The 24,018-nt window shown below is 37.0% G+C and overlaps 1 protein-coding gene and 1 long non-coding RNA gene across 4 annotated transcripts in view; one reads left to right on the top strand and one right to left on the bottom strand.

The window, feature by feature from the left end:
• Positions 1-24,018, bottom strand: part of slc4a10b (solute carrier family 4 member 10b) — a 30,866-nt gene that overhangs the window by 1,769 nt on the left and 5,079 nt on the right. For all 3 annotated transcript variants that reach the window (XM_028435170.1, XM_028435169.1, XM_028435171.1), the window contains 22 exons: positions 22,529-22,610; positions 19,181-19,333; positions 18,117-18,255; positions 17,529-17,689; positions 16,651-16,836; positions 15,678-15,769; positions 14,543-14,700; positions 14,325-14,412; positions 12,742-12,888; positions 12,563-12,663; positions 10,511-10,685; positions 10,300-10,433; positions 9,020-9,265; positions 8,758-8,863; positions 8,204-8,365; positions 6,108-6,221; positions 5,389-5,550; positions 5,059-5,310; positions 4,883-4,951; positions 3,485-3,658; positions 3,238-3,357; positions 13-77 (listed from right to left, as the gene is read on the bottom strand). In XM_028435170.1, coding sequence (XP_028290971.1) covers positions 13-77; positions 3,238-3,357; positions 3,485-3,658; positions 4,883-4,951; positions 5,059-5,310; positions 5,389-5,550; positions 6,108-6,221; positions 8,204-8,365; positions 8,758-8,863; positions 9,020-9,265; positions 10,300-10,433; positions 10,511-10,685; positions 12,563-12,663; positions 12,742-12,888; positions 14,325-14,412; positions 14,543-14,700; positions 15,678-15,769; positions 16,651-16,836; positions 17,529-17,689; positions 18,117-18,255; positions 19,181-19,333; positions 22,529-22,610 — 3,086 coding nt within the window. The remainder of the gene's footprint in view (positions 1-12; positions 78-3,237; positions 3,358-3,484; positions 3,659-4,882; positions 4,952-5,058; positions 5,311-5,388; positions 5,551-6,107; positions 6,222-8,203; positions 8,366-8,757; positions 8,864-9,019; positions 9,266-10,299; positions 10,434-10,510; positions 10,686-12,562; positions 12,664-12,741; positions 12,889-14,324; positions 14,413-14,542; positions 14,701-15,677; positions 15,770-16,650; positions 16,837-17,528; positions 17,690-18,116; positions 18,256-19,180; positions 19,334-22,528; positions 22,611-24,018) is intronic.
• The window catches only part of LOC114454626 (uncharacterized), a 28,314-nt gene continuing 12,091 nt past the window's right edge, over positions 7,796-24,018 (top strand). The window contains exon 1 of the long non-coding RNA XR_003672561.1: positions 7,796-7,927. This is a non-coding gene — a long non-coding RNA (uncharacterized LOC114454626). The remainder of the gene's footprint in view (positions 7,928-24,018) is intronic.

The following is a 24,018-nucleotide window of genomic DNA, read 5'->3' as shown; positions in this document are numbered from 1 at the left end:
GCCATAACTTACTTGAATCCTTCTAACGGCACTTGCACCACACCTTCACCTTCTGCCAGTATACTCTGCTCCTCCTCCTGAAATACAAACATGTTCATCTAAAGTAATCTGGCGGCTCTTTGTTTAACTCTGTGGTGTTTCTGTTACAGGTTGAATCTAATGACTAATCTCATTTCTAAATTGACTGTGTTCATTGGTGTTGGATAGAGATTCTCTACATGTGGGTCATGGAATTATTTGAGTCTTCTCGCCAAAACATAGGTAATTTTTGGTGTTTGACAGAAATGTTTTCCCTCCTTTACCATTATTACTGACGAGAAAACGATGGTATTTTATTTTGTGTTAAAGGGGACATATCATGGTTTTAAATCCTTCCTTTTTACATATAAATCATACAGTTGTGGTCTATATAAAGCGGAACTGCAATGCTTGGGTCTGAATTCCTCATTATTATAGCTCCACAGACCCCTTTTCTGATGTGCTTCTGAGAGCAACTCGTTTTGGTGCGGTCTCTTTAAATGCAAATGAGACACTTCATACCCCGCCCCCTCTCCAAGTTCAACTACACCCTGCTCGGCCATTTTTGTAGTTTGATAGAAGAGATATGGCTATGTAGCGGCGCAGAAAATGTTTATTCGGAGGTTATTTACAAAACGTCAACAAAGGAAGGCTTGTCCATCCAGCCTTACATGTTCAAGCCAGAGTCTGACCTGGCGGAGCGAGATGAAAATGAAGATGATGAACCTGCAGAACCCTAACAAGTGAGCTAACACAAGCACCGAGCTAACGCTAGCACCAAGCTAACGTCACAAAATGCATTTTATTACAGTCTTTTCAAAGACAAAAATGGTAAAATGAACTGACTAATGAAAACTTTAGACTTAAATTAAATCACGTAGGCCATATCATCAAGGATCTAAAACGAGCACACAGCGCTAACATATGAAGTCTGAAGACGGTGCAACTGCTAATGCTAACAAAACAATGACAGGGACGTCTTATCATCACACTTTTTAGCGTTATTTACAGCTTACCGAAGTGCTCTGTTCGTCGTCTCCAAAGATATAAGGAATTGAACCCTCAATCAGACAAAATCTTTCGGCAAATCCTTCTTTATACTGGCGGAGGTTGCAGAAGCAGTCATCCTTGAAGTGCTGCGTGCACACAAAAATGACCTTACCCACAGATGTGGGTACATTTCCGTGAAAAATAAAACTCAACCAGGCACTTTGAAAAGGTTCTGATGCTGGGAGACGGTGTAATGAAGCGTGTGGGTTACTACATCCAACAACCCAACATTTTGACTTATCCTCTTATAACTTCGGCATCCTTGAGCTTGGACTACAAAATAAAAGCGAGAAATAAAAATGGCGGATTGCTCGAAGTGTTGGGCCTGGAGTCGATGTCCTAATTTGGCAGTTCCGCTGACGTTATTGTTCAAAAAACGTAATAAAGAATCGAAACAAATTGAAAAATATGACCAAAACAGAATATAAAGATATCAACGGAGCACCTGAAGAGATTAATTTGAACTTTTCTGTGCTTCTAAACACTCTAAATATACATCAAAATGCATTTAAGGGCTAAAAAAGTGGATTTAGCATGATATGTCCCCTTTAAGATAAGATAAGATAATCCTTTATTGATCTCACAATGGAAAAATTCACTTGTTACATTTGGCATAAGATCACTCAGGGTGTGCAGAATATACAAGAAATGTGCAGACAGTTAAATAGTAAAAAAACAAATGTAAAAAAAAAATGTACTAGACTTTTCAGGAATATTTTACTTAAGTACACCTTAATTATGGGGGGCAGAGAATTGGTCTCAAAATCAGACCAGTTATGAATCTGTAAAGAAGGGACGGGCAACTTTTATCACAATAGGGCCACAATCTATTCTTCCCCACCCTTTCTATTTCCTACCTTGAGTCTCTCCTCCCTGCTCCCTTTCCCCTCCCCCTAGGTGTAACACTGCTCTCCCTTTTTATATCCTCCCTATAATAAAAGATTTTACCCTTCCTTAGGGAGGGCTGGTGATGGTCACAATTAAGCAATAAAATAAATCAATTTATTTCATTGCAATAACAAAACATGCATTGCTGTCTCATAATGATTGCACTTTTTGTAGTGTTGACCTTTGACAGCATGTGCAGATGGCGATTTTAAATAACTGTTTTTTTTAATTATTATTTTTTGTGTGTATGTGTGCAATATTTCAGTGGTGCTTACATTGCTTTCAATGTGTTGCAATGGTTATTTGATGCACTTGATTTTATGATGGCAGTGTGTAATGCCTGCAATATTTATGTATGCACAGGCATTTTATTTTCATATAATCTGTTCAGATCAGTGTTTAAACTGACACAATAGGAGAAAATATAAATTTTTCTTATTTTTGTGCAAGGTCAGTAACTCAGGGTGATTTATCCTTAATGTTCTCACTTACAGTTGTTACAATGCCGTCATTATGTTGTCATGGTTACTTTGAGACTTCTACACAGTAGTTTCAGTGAAAAGAAACTTGTTGCACTTTATTTTATGATGGCACTGTATTTTCTTTTTTTCAGTGAAAATGTGCAAAAACACGAATAATAAATAGGATGTTTTGAAGCAAAAAGTTTTGACTCAATTTGTCCTCTGAATGATCAATATCTGCTGATGAACATATACAGCAACTTGATTTTTCATCTCTACGTTTAATTTTGATATTAACTGGGTAGAATATCACAATATGTTGTGATAATATCGTATCGTGACCCAAGTATCGCGATACGTATCGCATTGCAATATCCTTGCCAATACTCATCCCTAACTGTAATACAACCGCAAACAATGGTTGTGCTTTTTTGTTGTCGTTTTGTGTATTTCTGTTCTCATTTAGTGCATTTATCTGTGATTTTGTATGTTTCTGGAGTAATTTTGTGATTTTTTGTTATAGTTTGTATGTTTTGAGTCATTTTGTGCGCATTTCTCTGATTTTGTTTTTTTTTTTTTTTTTTTAGAGCATTCTTGTGTAATTTTCAATAGTTTTGAGTCATTTTGTGTTTTTACTTTGGGGGCCGTACAATACTAGAACAAGGAACCCCAGGATGCCATTTGCTAATTTCTGCCCATAGAGTAACTTGAACATGATAAGTTGGTAGAGCAGTGGGACATGTATAGAAGATGGATAGGTGTGCATACCAATAATATAAATATGTATGCCTGTTTGCTAAAGGAGATGTGTAGTACGTACCTCTTCTGCATCCTCCAGCTTCTTTTTCTTGCTCTCTGGCATCAGGTCATCCAGCCAGCTCAGCTCTCTCTTAGTAAAGATGCAGTCCATTAACTTCCTAATAAACACTAACGCCAACACCTGTGAGATCAGATGTTGTTAAAGTCACTGAAGGAGAAACAAACACCATCTGCATTTGATTCATGTCTCATTAATGCGGTGCCTGGTTAGTAAGGTCTGGATACAGAGCTGCAGTCTGAACCCTCACCATCATAGGAAACACAATGGCAGCCCTGGAGGTTTTGATGACCCAGAGGAGCAGCAAACAGCTGAGCTGGATGATGGTGAAGAGGTGAACCTTCCTCAGGGGAACATGTCGTAGGTAGACGAAGTCGGGCTGGTGCTTGGGTGGCATTCCGAACAACGTGAGACGGTCAAAGAGCTGGGAGAGAGGAGAAGACACAAAATCTAATTAATGGATATTTGTCTTTCAATGAAAGAAGCATGGGAATTTTAATTGTGTTTAGGAACTGCCTCATCAAAAATGACAAAAGCAGATATTTGATCTTAAACCTTCACAATTACTTAAAACTGTTAATTATTCTCATCTGTAAATGAATGAAACCATATCATGTAATGAGTATTTTTATTGAGCTACAATTTTTTCTTTAATATCAGCACCTTTTACAGGGTGTCAAACTTATCTTAGCTCAGAGACCAAATATGGAGCAGTTTGATATCAAGTAGACCACAGATTTTATGCAGGATAACAAGTTATTTCAACATTATTGTGCCCTAGTTTGCACTTCTACGTATACATTAAATACAAAATATGTGAGAAACCGATATCAGTCCAAAAAGGGTGTTCACTTTAAATTTTCTAGTTTTTGTGACAAATTTCTATTGAATTAAGAGAAATGTTCAGTCATAATTTGAGTAAAATAAAAGGATTTCTTAATAATTTTGAGTTTCTCAAAAGTTTACCATTAAAAATAACTGCAATCATGTGATATAAGCACCAGGAGCGTTAAGTGTCAGTTACACAATGAATCATATTTTTACTTTCTCCTGCAGGCCGAAGTGGACGGGCCACAGGCCACATTTGGCCCACAGACCATGAGTTTGACAGGTGACCTATAGAAACATTGATTAACATGGCTTTTTTTTCTGTGGTTCTCACAGTAGAGTTGGTACTTTTTGAAACCTTTAAACCAGTGTTTTTCAACATTATGGTCGGGACCCCATGTGGGGTTGCCTGGAATTAAAAGGGGGTCCCCTGAAATGTCTAGAAATTAGTTAAAAAAAAAGAAATTTAGGTAAAAAAAAAATGAGTAAAACTATTTTTTAATTATTTTGAACGACTGTTCTTATTCAAATACACACCACACTCAATAAATAAAAAATAACTGCATCCTAAACTTTCTCAAATATAAACTTGATCAAAAATGAATTCTAGGAGAAAAAAAAAATGTCTCTGGGGTCACTGGACATTTGTGATATCAGAATGGGGTCATGACCCGAAATAGGTTAGGAACCTCTGCCTTAAACACAATATATTCTTGTGTTTTTATTATTTAAAAGTTATGTAGTTTGTTTGGTTTATAGGTTACAAACCATCATATTTTGTGTGTTTTTTTTTTTACTTAATTATTTCCAAGTGTATTACCTGAATGCCTCTGAGAGACGACGCTCCCATGTAAAGAAACACTCCATACAGCACAGGCATTGGAATGAACTGCAGAGCAACAACAAACACAATAACATCAAAGAGTCACACTTGAGGTAACAAACACCGAGAATAAAATAAAATATATGTGCAGCATTAAGTCATTATTGATTCACCTTAAGCACTGATGTCATGAAGACGGAGCTGCCCATGAGGGTGAAGATCATGAGGCCCGTAAAGCGCTGCTCTCTGATACCGAGGAACTTGGGCTGTTCTCCTGGAGCCGAGCACTCTGACTCCAGCTTCAGGCTGTTCACGTGCGTGATGGATAAAACTGTGGCGGCCACAAACCACGGCAAACCCATGAGTGAGCACACGCCGAGCATCAGCCCGACCATGAACAGATCCAGGTGGTACCCGCAGCCTTTCTGGAGACGGAGGTAACGCAAATAAAGTTCAAACATAACAAATGAAATGTATATTTAGAAAAATATGTGGGAATAAACCTTAAGTTTGTGTTCCTTCCTGTTGATGATGACAGCTGTGATCTGCTGGTCCATGAAGATGAGAATGGTACAAAGCAGAGCAGGGAAAACTGTAATGATTGTTGTCCACCAGGGGTTTGGACCTAGCGGGCTGATAAACCAGCCTCGATCATCCCTCGTAGGCTGTAAGAGAAGTAAATAAATAATGTAAATATCACTTTATAACGGTTGTGCTAAAACAGGCCTGTAGAAAGTTTAAACTTTGAAAAGTGGTACATTTTAGATGCACAGCTGACTTTAATGCTGGTCCTCATAAGGAATAAAAGGCAAGGTAAATGTATTTCTACAGCACATTTCATACACAAGGCAAATTAATGTGCTTTGCATGATTAAAAAGTACAATAAAATTAATAAAAATAATAAAATCAGGAGTCAAACATTTAAAATCTGCAGTAAAAACACTAAATCAACAATTATGTGATTAAAGCACCTTTAACTTGGGTTTAGAAAGTGTTTACATTGGACCAATCGTGACATCATCAACTACTGTTAAACTACAGTTATAAAAACTTAATATTAACTGATTGACACTCGCTTCTAAGGGATAAAGACTGAAAGATGTGCAAAATCAATTCAAAATATTAAAAATAGAAAATAATTTATTAATATCGCATACAATAACAGTGTTTACAAATAACAGGGTTTGTTCATGAATGAATGAATTGTGTGTCACAGCTCACCTTAAATACACTGGGAACTTGAAGTTTTGGAGAGGGGATCCCTAAGGCGTAGTCTATTAGGACCATTGTTAGGATGGTGAAGAAAACGGCAAAGTCGCTGATGATTGCCCTCACCTGGAAAATAACCAAATACAAATTTATAAATGTTGGCTTCCTCGTACCGAAACAAAAGACAAAGTTAGATCCAAGTGCTTCCTGTAATTACAAAAATACACAGAAAAAACCCAATGCCTAATCAGAAAAATATTAGTGTAGGTGTGAGGACTCCACTCCATGAGACTTTGAATGTATATTGCATGTTCTGTATATTCCCTGAACTATATTCTGTGCAGCTTTAACCATTTGAGTCTTTCAGATACAGTTTAATAAGATGTTTTTGTGTTCATTTGGAGCAAAACAATATCCCTTATTATAACGTACCATAAATAAATAGTGAAATAATAGTGACTTAATAATAAACCTGTTGAACTCCTTCCCCACCTGCATTCGTATCACTTAAGATAAATAACAGTAAGTAACATGCTGTAATTTACTGTTTTTCTGTACATAATAATGATTTTAAATCTTAACATCATCTCCAACAGTCCTGTATAGTCATCTTGCTGAAATAATCCTGAAACTTGCACGATTTAGAGCAGTGGTTGTAAACGTTTTGTGCCAAAGGACAAGTAAAAATATGAAGGCACACCAATTGTGCGAAATAGCCTTTATAACACGTGTTATCACTCACATCAAGTACAATATCTGTAAATGTGAATAATTATTTTCTAATGCCAAAAATAATTTGACGATAACTATATTACTCATGAAATATTTATTAACAAATTTTATTTTATTTTTTTAAATTAGGTATAGAGTTTTCCTCTGTATTATGAAATGAGTCCATACAAAGTAGTAACTTAAAATTTTTTTTTTTTTGTGTAGTTGTATATTGCAGTAATTGTGGCCCTAAATCTGGTCGGCTCTGATTGTAGGAGTCAGTGATTATTTGCCTAATTTTTTTGGCAGTTTGGTCGCTGTTTCGCGTGGTTTTGGCGATGGGAGGGGGACGGATGGTGCACCTAATGAGGGGTCCCCGGAAACATTTCCACATAAAAAAAAAAAAATGTTCCTTGCCTCCAGTGACGTGCCATGATCACTAGGGTTGGGTAGGCACTTTGCAAATCGAGACCACCAATGACAATTTCATATGCTTCTGCTGGCGAGTGTTAATCAAACAAAATCAACATCGTAAAACACCATTAAAGAAACACAAGCAATTATTTAATATAGTCTCCATACTCTCCCAACAAAATATATCTCATGACACGGCAGCGCATCCGTTTGTGTTGGAAACACAGAAACACGGAGAAAAAGACAACAACAACAACTCAGAACAGCCTCAGTGATCCACAAAGCCAATCCTTCCTATTGTTCCATTCACTGTGGAAAATACCAACAATTTTCTGACCTTACCTTTGCTGAAGATCTGGTAGCTCAGGTGTTGGTCTCCCATCTTTTAAAAGCTGTCGTTTTTCCTCAAAAAAAAGTTTCTAACGCTGTCATCCTGACTGTAGTGTTATCCCGCCCACTAGCAAGAGAACGTAGCAGCTGCGGCAGCCATGCTGGATCAATTCACTAATGCACTCTGAAGGTATGTATAGCATTTAGCATTGCACGGTTACGTCAAAGGCAGCGTAGAGAGCTGTCTTTTTACGTAAATGGTTTTCATCTTGGGGAACTGACTGCGCATGCGCAAACATGTAAAATGGGGGCAGAGGCAGAGCTGCAATGTGCTTTTAAAAGAGGGTGTGGCCTCCTCCTGCCTTACAGAGGAGTGAGTTTGGCCCTGAATCTATAATCTATGAAAGTTTAACTTTTTGAATGGAATTATGGAAATTAAACAACTTTTACATGATATTCTAATTTTTTGGAAAGGGTCTATATTAAAAAAGCTGACAAAGACAAATACACTAGCAGGAAGCCTAACCACGCAGTCTACAGAGTTCACCACTAGAGGGCAGAATAACACCATCATCATCTGAGGGCCACGTGTTTACATGTAGTCTAAGCACACACACACACACACACACAGACAGTAGAAGTGATGCAGTTACCTTGGTGGGAAAGTAATTGCTGAACTTGAACTCTTTGAGGAAAGCTGACATGAGGACAGTGGAAAAGAAGAGGATGACACACCAGAAGAGAACATCTGGAACATAGGGGCCTTTAGGGCCACACGCACTGCCCACAAACTCTCCTCGCTTTTCAATGCAGGCCTGAACAAACACAATAAAATACAGAGTGGACACACACACTGGTTATTAATAGAAGTGTCTGGTTTTTTTTTTTTTAACTTCCATTAAAAACTTTACTCAGACTAAAAACGTGTTTTTGCAGTAATTTGTTGCGCCGTTTGAGTAATCCAATATAATCCCACCCAAATACTCTTAATCTCCTTTGCACAGCTTCCTCCATCTGGAAGAGCGTGCCACTTTAAGGTGGAAAATCTGAATGAATCCCTTTTTGCTCTCTTGTATTACTCTAGAGTTCAATGTGCTGCAGACTGGGCGTGTCACATAGAGGCTATACATAAGATTTAATTTAAGGGTATTTTATTCTTGTTTGCTGAATTGAAGGCTTTCTAATTCATGTTGGTAGGCTACTATACCTTGACCTCCAAGGCTTCCCAATAAATTTCTGCTGGAGTGACATTGTTGATCTCCCAATACTTCAGGGTGCGGTTGGAGGGGTCAGCGGGCTCAACGCACGAACATCTGTGGTGAGACACGAACATCTGCGTAAGTTAATAATCCCTCATCTATGAGGGGGATTTGTGGTACCTCCAGGAAATGTGTCTCCAGTAATTACACTTCCATGACTCTATAGCATCACATTCAGACAGTTTTTAAAACACACACACATTCACTCACGAGTACATGGTGAGCTTCTCCAGGTTGTTGTTTTTGTTGAAGGGATAATGGTCTCCTAAGTAGATGAGTTTCTCCAGGGCTTCGTATATAAAGATAACGCAAATGAGAGAGGCGAAGGCTTCCTCGGTGAAACGTGTGATGTAACAAACGAGGGAGCTGGCATCTGTGGCCACCAGGAAAATACACAGGAGTGCAGTCCACAGACCAATGCACGTTCTCAGGGACAGATAGGACAAGCCATACTCCCTGAGAGGGATTAACACAAGTGATTATTCACCATCAGAAATGTATTGATTCAAAAAACACATATAATTTTTTTAAATGAAATGCTTCATGTCAACATAATCTGCAAACTGATCAACATTAAAAGATGTGACTTGAAAAAATTACATAATGTATAAATGCAATGTCCACACAGGCTGTGTTCGAAATCACATGCCAACGTATTATTCATACTGAGTCTGACATCAAAATGAGTATATAGTGTGTTCACATTAGATAGTATGGAAAGATTGAGTAGGCGAGAAATACAGGGATGTATACTATAAGGCGACATCTTTTTTAAGTATGCATGGTGGATTTTACCTCCGTACTGAAATTATAACCCTAACATCATCCAATAAACAAATAAAACACGTCTCCGTTCACTATGGAAACAAAAATAAACAAAAATGCATTATTTTTATAGCAAAAATTCATTTTTCGGTAGTGTATATATGCACATATACAATCTCAGTACGATGCGCGCTCAGTACATGACACCAGCTTCAAGCTAAAAGTCAAACGTTCTCTTTTTCAAAATAAAAGCATCTCTTCTTGTCTTCCATTAGTCTTTTTCACACTTTTGTAAATAGGGCTCTTGTTTTGAAGTTAACTGGAAATTTGCTCAGTAGCACAATGGTGGGTCTCTGAAAATCTCCAAAATGTCAGAATGTAATGCGTTTCCACAAGTTTTATGAATAAAATGAGCACATGTTGATATTCTACTTGGTCACTTTCTCACTTTAAATATTTTCAGAACTTTCAAAGGTGGAGAATCTACGGAGATATTAAGCCTCAGTCTGACGCAGGTTTTTGTCGTTGGTTCGAAATGCATCTTGGGAACGCTCATCATCCTAATCCTCCTATCCATACTAATAGTATATAGTAGACAGTATAGTATATACTCATTGAGTTTGTAGTGCATAGTAAGGAGTATGTCATTTTGAACACAGCCACATAGTTTTTTTTCCCAGCTTGGATCTTTTAAGTCTGACAAGAAAAAGTCAAACCATACATACTTGCAGAATTTGAACAAAATCTTCTCAAACACAAGCACAGGCCCAGTGCTTCCCAGTATAGTGAGGGGCTGCCCAGCAAACAGGGAATAAGCTATTCCTGTCAGAGAGGCTCCGAACAGAGACTCAATGGCACTCTATGGAAAAAAACATTTTGATTTCATCACTACGGTTTATTATTAATGATGTTTAATATAAAACATGGGAGACTTGCTATGCGTCCTTCTGTTGCCTCGCCCAGTAATCCTCCAAAGGTGATGACAGGAGACATACAGGCGCAGTAGAGGAAAAGAAAAGAGGCCACACACTGCAGACTGATGGCATCAGTGTAATCAGACAGGTAGTGAGGGGCCTTACGCTTGATGTCTAGAAACAGACCACCAAACCACCTGTGGAAGAAACAGATCCAATATTTATTCATTCAGCTTCTAGATGTGTTTATTTATACTGTACGTCAGGAATGGGCAACGTCTATCACATCTAAATCAAGGCCAACGGCTACATTTGCAACATTAGTTAGCATTTAGAATAGAGACTGATCTGAGCATTAATACAGGGAAGACCAAATCATTTTTGTTTTTTGTTCTCATTTTACATCTTTGGAGTCACGTTTGTGTAGTTTTGTCTATTTTTCAGTCATTTTTGTAGCGTCTTGGGTGTTTTTTCCTCTGTCATTCTGTGTATTTCTGATATCAGATTGTGTTTTTGAAATCATTTTTATGCAGTTTTGCCATTTTATATATTTTTTAGGGTTCGTTTTTTGTGTATTTTTACAGTAATGTGTGTTTTGGGGTCATTTTATTTATGCATGTTGTCTTTTGTGTATTTTTGTAATCATTTTGTATTTTTGGATTCATTTTTGGGTAGTTTTCTGTTATTTTTGTAGTCGTCTTGGGCGTTCTTTGAGTCTGTCATTTTGTGTATTTCTGATATCAGATTGTGTTTATGGAGTCTTTCTTGTATAATTTGTTGCCGTTTTATATATTTGTCAGGTTTTTTGTGCATCTTTGTAGTCATATTGTGTGTTATATATATTTTTATATTTATGTTGTCCTTTGTGAATTCTGTGGTTTTTTTTGGGAGTCATTTTGTGTGTCGGCTTAAATTAGATCGTGGGCTGCATGTGGTCCCCGCGCTGCCTGTTGCCCACGTCTGCTGTGCATAGTCCCATTCTTTTACAATGCAACACAACAAACACACATTTACATAAATTATAATGTGATAATCTATTAATAATGAGCATTTTTGATAATTAATACATTATTTTGAAACAAAACCGCTTATTTTCCTGTCTGCTCCCACATGTTCAATTCCAGCCTCGCTGCAAACACAGATCTGCAGCAACAGTGTTTCTATGGAAACCACTTCATAACTACAACCTCAAACCAAGGTTCTACTCACAAATCTTTTCAGCAACACACTATGCAATAAATTATATTCTGTCCAAGCCTAATTTTTAGTTAAATTATGATATCATATACATATGCATGAAGATCATTTAAAATGTATTTGTATATATACGCACTTAATCTCTAAGACATTTAAAATTTTGATATATACCTGTAGTAATCTTTGTAATCTTTTATTTTCTGAAGGCTTAGTAAACCAGTTGTTCAGAATTTAAAGTTCAAAATCCCGCAAAACGAAACAGCAATGTTATTGTAAAAAAAATCCTATAGAAACCTTAATTTAACAGCATAAAACAATGCACAAAGCAATACATGAGATGGAGTAATTTGCTATTATGCCGTCAGATTTCCTGCTGTGCACAAAAGACGTCAAACTATAAACTCACCCAACGTCTGTGCTGTTTTCTTAAGAATGAGGTCTGGCATCAGTTCAAGTGACAAATGTTTTGAACTTTAAAACATTTGTGAGATCTTGAATTTGTGAGATCTTGAACTTTTAGAGGCTTTAAAATTTAAAGCCTCTAAAAGTTCAAGATCTCACAAATTCCCCCAATTAAATGTGGTTGCACCATGCATGCGAGCAGTGACTATGACAGTAATGTGCCAAAAATTCACCAGGAAAAGGCTGACCAGTAAAAAAAGAGCCTGACAGTGCATAACAGAGTATAAATACGAGTGTTTCCCTGTTTAATAAAAAAGAACATCTAGATCCAGCCACACTCGACTGATTAAATCCAACACTTTCACATCTTCTGTCTGCTGAATATGGCTTTTCAGGTGCAACATGCTGGTAATCAAATATTAAGGGATTCACTCATTTTGCACAAGTTAAAATGAATTGGATTAAACAGTTTTACCTTCCAGTACGCTGCAGTTCTGGACCCCCATGGCCATCATTTTCTTCATCATCAGTTTCTATTAATCCGTTCGGTAGCATGCTAGTTTTCTTTCTTTTTTCCTAATAAACAATCAGTTTTAGCTGCATAAAATGTTGTCTACCTTTAGTAAATAGTGTGCAGGTGATCCGCTAACTGACCTGAGACGGTACATTCTTTGGTGGCTCTATTCGAATAGATGGGTCCCACTCTCCTGGAGGCAAAACTGTTACTTGATCAAGAAATTCGTCAATCCCAGCAATCAGATCATTTCGGTCCTTAGCTTTATATGCAACATCGTGAAAAACCTGCAAATTTAAAAACAGGATTGGTTGTGTTAGTAACTTTCTCCTTATCTCTCTATATGCTGTTATTTCACAATCCATCTCGTTAAGTGTTTTGTAAGTGTTTAAAACTCCTCCACAGTTGTGACAAATACAAATGAAGACACAAGCGCTGACTAACAGTCAACATCATTGTTTTCCTCACTAAGAAGTGTCCTGTCACTTAAGTCACTGAGACTGTGAATTTATGCAAAAATCACTGCAACAAATCTCACCACATACTGACATTTATAACAAGTCCAATCCCTTTTCCCTCAGCTTTGACAGATGCCTGTTTGTATGTGAACCCACAGGCAGATTTGAACACAAAACACTTGATAAAACCATTTCTATAATGATATTTACTGGGACAATACAAGAGAAGTGGCAGAAAATGTCAGCGAATGTAAGGTAAAACCCATCCAGTACACATCACTGTTATTGGTCAGTGACTAAACAGAATCAGGAGCCACTGTTGGATGAATCTACTGATGGTTTCAGTCCTATTATTTAGGTCCTATTTTTGAGAGAAACATTTTCAACTTAATGAGAAACAAACCCCAAGTCTAAATGCAAACTGGGACAGTGTCAACGCCCTTACAAAACGTATTAGCATCATCATCCCTGGTCCCTCCACATCCAAACACAGCATTTTAATTTTACAGTTAATCAATTTATTTATTTATTTAATTTTCATTCTTAAGAATGTCTTCTTTTGAAGACAAATGTTGTTTTGTCAAATTCAAGACTGTTTTGGGGGAGAGGGATACAGCGACGCAGTGACGGGGCGGAAGGAAGGAACTAATAACACTTGCAACAAAACTACTCAAGAAAGATTGATTGATTGGACGATTGGATAATCGGTTGGTTGGACAATTGGTTAATCGGTTGGTTGGTTGGACGATTGATTGATCGATTGATAGAATTTATCATGTTCTTTAAGGCTAAATCCAACCAGAACAAATTCCATCCAATCACAGCTACATTTTAAAGTAAGAGTAAGTAAAAGTGCATAGTTAAATGAGCCAATTAGAAGTGGGTGACAAAATAGACATAGGGCTGTTAGCATTAAGACTAAAGTGGTACATTAATATGATTTAGGTCGTTTTACTCAATCCTCTACACATTTGGTCAAGTCGAATTTTGCCAATTACAAGTATATATAAAAGAAAACCATCTACTGTAGGCATATATCAAATCCCAAACTTTATGAAGTTTTTAGGGATAGCCTATAACAATAAATGAAAACATAATACTTAAAACAAATTATTTTGTCATCAAAACAAACACTGATACCAAAATAATGAATGCGTGAGAAAATTTAGCAACCTGTATCAATACTCATAAATCTTATATCTAAACACGACTGAATCCACCTTTTTTGATGATAAAGTGCCATTTATGTGCTTTATTTTTTTTACCTCATCAGTCATTAGCGTTGCAATGGATCTCCCAATCTCATGATACTGAGGCCCTCTGCCTAGAGGTCCTAAAAGAATAAACAAAAACCTAAAGAGAAAAGCACAAATCATTCACCGACTGTTTAACAAGCTACAAATCACTGAAATCAGACGGTTTCTGAATAAATGAAAATAACAAGACACTTTAAGAGATATCAAGAGTCACAGCCTGTAGTAACCTTGTGGCGATTGGTACTTCAGTCAGCCCAGTGAGCAGGATGGCGGGGGAGAGGCGCACAAACGCCACCACTGGCTTGTTCAGGCATTCCAGCTCCCCAACCAGAACATTACAGGCCTCCGCTCCAACAGGGATTTTCTTCATGAAATGGAGATCTATCTAAAAAAAAAACAAAAAAGTGAACGTGGAGTTTTCAAGATATCACATTAAAAGTCTTCATTGCGTACTTCTTTTGTTATTGTTCTTTACGAAAAGAAAAATAACTTGAGTGAGTTTTAGTGATACAGATTTTAGTACTGGGTGTTTGGCCTAATCCAGCTGTTCCAGCTTTGAGTGTAATGAAAGATAACAAATCACAGATGCATGAAGGAAGAATGAAAATTTATGTTTCAGCCATTACAAAACATTCTGTGAGCCGTCACTTACTGAGAGAAAAATACATACCTTTGATTGTACAGTATCTACATTTACTCACAATAAATCTGTACTCATTGATGAGTCCATCCCATTCAATCATGGTATATTACTGTCAATAGTGATAGTATTTAATCACTTAATTTAATTGAAAATGAGAGAAAATAAATTATATTCCAAAAGACACCTAATTAATAACATAAATTGGAAAAAAAAAAAAAGACTTATTTTTATGATTAAGCTAAAACAAATGGGCAGTTCTCTAATACATATTCACAATTGTTTCTGAGAAAAGAGAAAAAAAATCAAAAAGCTCAAACCCTGATCCAGACACCAGATTAAAGTCGTATACGTTTATGTACAGTACATTCATTTACCATGGTTGTAATCCTATGACCTTAAAAGGTGACCTTTTAATAAAAACACCAGCGTCGGCCACACACAATTAAGTAAAAGCCTGCTTCTATGCATCAGATTGAGTTTTCAATGTCAAATATTCCCATGTACTGTTGTAATATTGTATATCTTTATTGTTGTTACCAGAAAAGGTATTTATCAAAGCCGATAAACAAACTAAGCATATTTTTATGCAGTATATTTCATTTCGTGTTCATTTTCTACAAAGATTTGAGAAGTACATTTTGTAAACAAGTATAAACAAACGGTACTGATAGCGGCATGTTGATTTTAACACACCTTATTAAAAAAAAAGCACGCAATACCTTGCTGAAGTCCACTGAACTGTTGTCTCTGCTCAAGTCTCTTTTGGAATCAGGACTCGCTAAGTGAAAGGGTGAGGAGGACGTCATCTGACCTGAGTGAGGCAGTAAAAAAGGGCCAACACAAATCACTTCCAAATACAAGTTCTAGAAGAATTTAGATCAGATTTAAACAATGTATTCATTCAGAGACAAGGGAACACTTGATCTGTGTAGGAGAAAGTGAACAGGTGGTTAAAGGTAGTCCATAATGCATCTAATGTGTGTTTATATTGTGTAGATTGTGCAAGAAACTGCATATGAACGCTAAAATGAAGCCTATGCTGAGATGACTGATACGGTGTTCATTTTTCAAACTAAAACTTTAACGGAAACTTTTCGTCGACCACCCTGTGTCTCATCTTTATCAAGTATTTTATGACAAAAATGTAAATTTGAGAAGTACTGGAAACAAAAATCCAAACAAAATCTCTGCTGAGTAAAAACGTGATGATGGATGACAGACTCAACCATCCTCAATGCCAAATGATCTTTTTCCCTTTTTAACCAATTAATTATGGTGACTTGAACGCTTACAATTAAAGCTGTTTTTCATCTAAGCTGTAAGTCATTTGTTCAAATACACAGAAAATAATCAAGAACTTGTGAATAACAATTATGTATTGCACTTTTTCTAACAGACGGTTAGAAGAGTGATGTGGTACATTTTCAGTTTAAATGACTAATCACATAATCAGACAAGGTATGCTTAGAGTGGAGTTTTTATTGCCATGGCAAATATCATTTTGCAAATTCTATTAGAGTATAACAAAACTGTCAAATTACTGAGAAAGACTAAAATGAAAGTTAGATTTCCACAGAATGAATTTAAACTAAACTAAAACACTAAAATGTGACTGACTAAATCCGATCTCTGTTGATTGACCAAGACTAAATTGATACTTTAAAAATTCTCATTAAATGTCTGACTGCTCACCGTTTTTATCCAGGTGGAGCTCTGATGCACGTCGGCCCATGTCAGCAAGGGAGCGAACAATGGGCAGACGATTGGCCAGTTTCTTCTGGTTCTGGTGATGGTGCGGCTTCAATAACGTTTCACGCACTCTCTGGCGAAGCTCATCTCCCAGTGGTGAGTATAACTCCTGATGATCTAAAATCATGTCTAATAAAATGGATTATTATATAGTCAGAATTCAAGATCAATGGTTTCAAATGTAGACTTAAATATGCTTTTTAATTGTTTACGGAAGCGGATTATGGGCAATTTTGATGAAGAAAAATGTTTTGGGCCAATCAAGAATAAAGAATCGAAAAGACGAAATTAAAGTGGAAATTTCAAAAATAAACTCAAAATACAATATAGAGATTCGGGGTGTCCCGATCCGATACCGGATTCAACTTTCCGGATTCTCCAATTTTTTTTTTTCTTTCCCCAATTCATTTTTTCTTTATTTTATTTAATTGTAGAATATTGTAGATGTTATTTTGAAGGTTTTGTATGATTCATGCTGATATCGGCTCAATATCGGTATCGGACGAACTCAAGGCTGCAATACCTGTATCGTATTGGAAATGAAAAAGTTGTATCGGGACATCTCTAATAGTGATATAAGTCGAAGGTTTGCTAATAAAGACAAATCTACAGAAGCGGAATAGATCCAATCTCAAAATGTCAACTTTATTCCCGACATTTCGACTTTATTCCATTTTGACGTTATTCCCGACATTTCCACCAAATTATTTTCTCCATCAAAATTGGCCTTAATCTGTTTCCTTAATTGTTTAAATAAAAGAAAAAGAAGAAAAAATAATCAGAATCCCACTATTCATTTTCTACTTGTGATTTGCAACTACCTGCGATCTCATCGATGGTATTTGCCCTCATGTCCAGCAGTACGGTGCTGTTGATAATGCAGCTGCGCAGCTCAAACAAACTGTGTAGAGACAGCGTGGCCACATAGGGTTTACTCCAGCGCTCTCCTCCATCTTCCACATCCTCCTCAAACTTCAACCACCTGTAAGAGAAGTTGGAGTCGCTGTCAGGAGAGGCAGCAGACGGACACCCAGCTGGCCATCTGTTCCTGCTGCAGTAATCATGCTCTCATAGTCAATCTCCCCACATGTAGCTCCCATCTCTCTCTCTCTCTTTGCTTCACTTAATGATTCCCCTTCCCTTATTGCCTTTCATTACCAGATCAATGTAAATAAAAGCTGTCTAATGTACTCCATTTACAGAGAAGCATAAGTCTGAAGTCTTAATACCAGTAAAAAAAATTGACACAATTACAATGTGTAACATTTTATTTACAACAATGAACAGCAATTATTTAAATGGCAAAAGTCCAATCAGGGAAAGTGGGATCACCACAGCCCATTCAATCAGAGCTTTCAGTAATAACCTAGAGATCATGTCTGTGTGTGGACACTGAGGTTCTACTCTACCTGGCACTTTCTCTCCATTCAGAATCATCTCCTTCCCTCACACAGATCTCATCCATCTCAGTAAAGAGATCATGAGGAATGTGCTCCTCATCGTCATCCTCAGCACCGAGCAGGAACTGCACTCTTTGGGAGGGAGTGTCTGCCAACAGAACATCATATTACTTAGTTAGCACAAGCCTCTGTGGTAGCTGTGTTAAACATATGTATGTTACCCTGTATACATGTACTGTATGTACACACACATAATAAAAAGTTGACATTACTTTAAAAATAAATATCAAAACTTGTCTTAAAAAACAAATTTGTGTTGACTTAGATCAGTGGTTCCCAACCTGGGGTACATGTACCCCTAGAAGTACTTGAACACCTCTCAGGAGGTAAACAAAACATTTGTCAGTTTGTTTTTTAACTTTTAATATTATAGATTTTTCATCCACACAGACTTTTCTTTCATCCATCATTAATAATTTGTGGCACAAAATCTCTTTAAAATACACCAAAAGGTGAAGTTGAAATTCTAAAACGGGCAAAACCTCAACAATTAATTAATAAAAAGGCCTAAATTCAAGGTTATTGTTGGACAAGACACAGGAAACAGTTTAGACGAGCCTGCAGACATAAATAAATAATGTATAACATGAGCTAAGGGGTACTTGCCATAACAATTAAAGGCTAAAGGGTACATGGCGCAATAAAGTCTGGGTAACACTGACTTAGATCAATTAAATTTGTTAAGACAATAAATCTAATTGATTTAAGCCAACATAATTTTATTTTAAGACAATGAATTTGCTTTTTTCCCTCATTGTTTGCATGTTAGAAATAAATAATTTCCAAACTTTAGTCCTTGAGGGCTGCAGTTGTGTTTAAGATTAAATGGCCCATGCACGACAACACAACCCCTGATCAGAAGAGAAAGTACATTATCAACTATAAAGCAAAGATACACTTGCATATTAGCATGCACTTGTTTCAGGATAGCATTTAAACCATGCTGGACTGTGACTCTTTGATAGCCCAGCTCTATGTGAAGCATAATGTGAGTCAGTGACTGGTGGAAGTACCGTAAACGGGAGACTCTCTTCCTTCGACCAAAGGTGGGGCTCGATCCCGACTCTTCTTCAAGTGTCTGTTGCCATGATGACGATGCCTGCGATGGCTGCGGTTCCGGGTACTGCCCAGGGGAACATGGACCCCGATGTAAAGCGTCCTGTGGCCTGGGGACACAATATTCAAAAGGGGGTTCAGAACTGTCAATGTGCATGTGTGCAAACGAGAGGTTTGGTGCAACCTTTATATATTTAATAGATTGGGATTCCCATTTTTGTAGATCTTTGATTTGGAATGACAGCTGAGAACTCATGAGGTTTTTTTTCAGCTCTCCAGTGCTATGTATAACATGTTCTGTTTAATAAGCCAGTACAAAGATAGTGTGAGTTGAAAAGCTCATCTGTTCTCCTACAAACAGCCCACTCTGTACTGCAGAACAGAATTTAGCATTCACAAAACTTGCTACAAAATGATGCTGGGCTTAAAAATGACAATGAAATCAAAAGTATTAGAACATAACAATAAATCTCATAGCACCATGGTCACACATCAGCAGCGCAAAAAAGCTATTATTTATAGAATTAACAAATCTCAAAGCAAATATTATCCTTTGGTATCAAAGATACAGAAGTGAGCTTTTTTTTATTGTTCTATGAAAGACACAAATGATACAAATACCTGATTACATCAGTTCAAGGTCAATCAGTATCACATCTTGAGACACATTTCTACTCTTTGGTCCTCAATTCAATTTTGTTGTTGTTCTAAGTGGTGCAGTATTAGGGCCTCATTATGGAAGAACTGGATTTGAGTACTGGTTGGAACAGGAAGGAAATCCCATGTGTCATCAATTCCAAAATCCCTTCAAAAGTGCCTAAGTCGCTTTTTGACCATTTAAAGACTTTATGCCTTACTCATTTATTTTAAATTTCTCTTTTTTTTAGTTTTATTTACTGTATTTTCACAAATTGTTTTAAAATTCAGGATTTTTTATATAAAAAATTAGTTGGAGATAAAATATCCAAATGGCCAAGAAAGGATTTAAACACTTTTGTTTTAAGGGAGACTTATTTAAAATAACCATGATTTGTAGTGGTAACCACTGAAAATGGAGCAACAGATCAACAAAACAAAAAAATACTGGATTAGACACTATGTTCATTTTTGTACTGTACAGTAAACTTTCAACAATAGTGAAGTTCAGGTTATCGGAATTTTCTAACCTCGGGGAGGTATGCTACGAGGCAATATTACCTCTTATCTTGTTAACTTCCGGGATTTAATCAGTATGTGCTGTCCTATGCAAAGCTCGCTAACGTCTTATAAAACTAAATCACCATGGTAACTTAAGCAGAAAGACAAACCTGGTCGGAACCAGATTCTGTTCTGGCTAGGACGGGTGTCTGCAACCCGCGATTTGCCAACCTAAAAATAAATCACTGTGCAATAACTACCACCTTCCTACGTCACCTCCTCAAACATCTACGACCATCAGCTTTCCTGCACCTGTGGCTAACCTTAAGTTTTTAATCCCTGGTAAGATAACTAAACCAACAAATACACTATTCCAGATGTAAATATAAATTTTCATTGTGTGGGGACAGATTAATTTAACCGCCAATGTGCCGGTTAAATATGCATGCTTGATATGTGGCAAGAAATTAGCAATTAGCATGTGTTGACTGACATTATGTGTTATCAAATTCAAGTTATTTTTTGTAGCCCTTCAAATACTTTATCTAAAAAAATATTTACACAACATTATCTGATATAATTTAATACATTATGTTGTCTTCATTAAAAAGGTATTGTTTTGGCTACGGAAGGACTTTAATCCAGGTGAGATGAGGCCAAATGGCTCTTTGGAGAGTAAAGGTTGCAGACCCTGACTAGGATCTTAGCTAGTGCTAAAGCCCCGCCTCCTGACCAATCAGTTCTCTTAGAAAACGACCTGGCCATTGTTAGAAGATCCTGGTTGGTGCAGATCTGACAGCTGCGGTTAGGAAAGAAAGATTATTAATGGAAAAATGCAATCCTTTCATTTACTGACGACATCCTTTAGGAAAGATATAGATTTATATCTGATGGACTGATCTACAGTCAGCTGATAATGCCTGTGTCTCTGTATGCGCAGGAGGATGAATTCATTCATACGCTAGTGAGGCTGACCACATCAGCAGGAACATACTACAGTGAAACAATGTGCTCTCATCCCAGTGTGTGTGTGATAAATAGGTCTACTTGAATAAAAAACGTGAGTGCTGTAATAAAGGGAAAGTGATCAGAGCGCTGTCCGTTTACCATCCCATTTAATGGATTAAGATCATAAATATTCTCACACTTTTACGGCTTCACAGAGTTTCCCTCCTGGTACGTGCTGCATTAACACTGTTGCTCTTCGATGTCATCATGAATTTAAATTCATTATATTTGTTGAAGATGATAAGCTGCTCCTCCATTGTTAAAAAAAAAAAAAAAAAAAAGTCGGTCTGCCAGGTTTCTTCATTGTAATGATGATTGGTCAGACCCCCAACCAGTAGAAGCGGATGCTACCACCTCTGAACCTGGTTCCGCTGGAGATTTCTTCCTATAAAAAAGTTTTTTCTTCCCACTGTCGCTAAATGATTGTTCATGTGAATCTTGTTGGGTTCTTTCTTTCCTTCTTACTACGGACTTTATACTTTAAGCGCTCAGAGGTGACTTTGTTGTAATTTGCGCTATATAAATAAAGTTGAGTTGAGTCAGACGCTGCAATCTCCACCCCTTTCATGGACTTTTATGGAAGCGTGCACGTACCGAAGCTGAAAACACTAGGCTTAAATTAGCGTGTTGTTATCGACCTTTGTAGGACAGCTTCTCTCTGACAGGGAATGTTTGGTTAAGTGAAGCCTGCTAACTGAGATTAATCCAGGATATAGTTATCTAGCTTCGTAGCATAGGCATAAACATGCCTGCTTGTATCTTGTTTACCTTTCAACATTTACACAAAACAAATGTTTTATGCGTGAAAAGCAAATTTCCAACTTAAGACTAGATTTTTTTAAAATGAAATCAAAAGAATAATTATACAAGATACTGTATATCTATGTTATTTTCCTTGTTGCTCCACCTGCAGAAACCCCCAAGTGCTTTCAAACGCTGCATAATTTTCCAGATTGTGTTTGCGGTTGATCCAGTTGTAAACTCTCCTTTCCTGCAGTTTCTGCCTCCCACATGCTGTTATCTTATTTAAAAAAAGGCTCTCAAGAGGAAAGCAGCAGTAGCGAGGACAGAGTGGGCGGATTCAGCTGCAGCAGCACTCCACTTCTCCATGCTTTGTGTTTTCATTCCTGTTTACTCATCTATTCACATATACAGTATACCTTCAAGATCCTCCTCTTCGAAGTTGGTACTTTGCTGGGACCGTGTCCCCCCCCTGTCCACCACTGCCTCATCCTCATGCTTCTGTGGGACACACAGATTCACAACGTAAATATAAATGAATATCTGAACATAAACATTCACATTTATTATACCCTATAGTTTACTATAAAGGCAGCATTAAATACAATGTGTGTTTACTAGGTGTTGCTTCACAGTTACGGACATTTAACACATTATTCAACTGAGGAACACAGTTACCATGGTAACTAATTGCACATCTTAGAAAATAAGAGTGTAGTGTCTGAGTTATAACAAAAGGCAAATAGTGAAGTATTCTGACCTATAATCACACGTTCGGCAAAAGAGATGGTATCAATGAAAAGTGTTTTAATACAGTGTTTCTCAAATGGGGGTACATGTACCCCTAGAGGTAAATGCGAGTTAGCACTCATTCATTCCATCATTATGCTCTATAGTTGTTTTTATTTTATAGTATGAGCAAAATGTTGCATCTGGACAAAGGGGGTACTTGAAATTCAGAAATAAGAGAATGGGGTGCTTGAGCCAAACAAGTCAAAGAAGAACCAGTTTCAAATTGTATTGAATATCCTAACTATTTCTGTGAGAATGTATATCTAGATTTTCTTGTAAATCTACCCCAAGATGAGATGTTAAGATCAATTATTTTATCTTGGCTCTTCCTTCACAGTGCTATAGGCTGATGCCCCTCCCCTTCTCTGCACTTCACATCTTCTGAATGATTAAATCCAAAGAGCATAGATCCATAGTCGATTAGATTCCAAGCTCGGAGCAAAGCAGCAGTCTGTGGTGTGAATGTCAGCCTGCTTATGTAATACGTGAGAAAGAAAATGAGAGCGAGGAGGTGGTGAGACTAGCAAATTCACAAAGCTGACAAATAAAATGACTCCGTGTCATTAAGTAGTGTTACACTGCTATTACTAAAATCATTAGAGTTTTACATATTCACTTTTAGATATGAAACCCATCTATCAACAACTGTATATTGTAAAGTAACAGTAAAAAAAAGAGATCACAAACAAGATATATCAAGACGGAGCAATTGAGTGGGATGGTGTTACAAACTATATGCCTTTAATGTAAATATATCAAAACCTGTAAATACAAACAGAAGCTGAAAATGACAAGAAATGAAACAAAATCAGTGCCTCAGTCTTTTCATTCACTGAGGGAAACATGCAGCAGAGCCATAATCTACATAATCTACAGTGTATTCCAGGGACAACAAGCCAGACTCTATACAGAGGTATCCAATTAAACTACAAGCACCTCCATACAAAGTAGGAGATCCTAAGTAATCTGAAATCTATGAACTAATGGAAAAATATCCACTTATAAATCAGAAATTAGAATAACTTGTGACCAAAAACAAAGAAAAGACTCATCCGACACAGTTAATAACTATTTTTTTGCTGGCCTGGCTGCATCTGCGGGCCCGGGGCAGTTCCTG

This window comes from Gouania willdenowi, chromosome 21 (genome assembly GCF_900634775.1).
Source record: "Gouania willdenowi chromosome 21, fGouWil2.1, whole genome shotgun sequence".
NCBI lineage: Eukaryota > Metazoa > Chordata > Actinopteri > Blenniiformes > Gobiesocidae > Gouania > Gouania willdenowi.
Note: the sequence above shows the minus strand (reverse complement) of the source record. Positions and strands in the feature narration are given on the sequence as shown.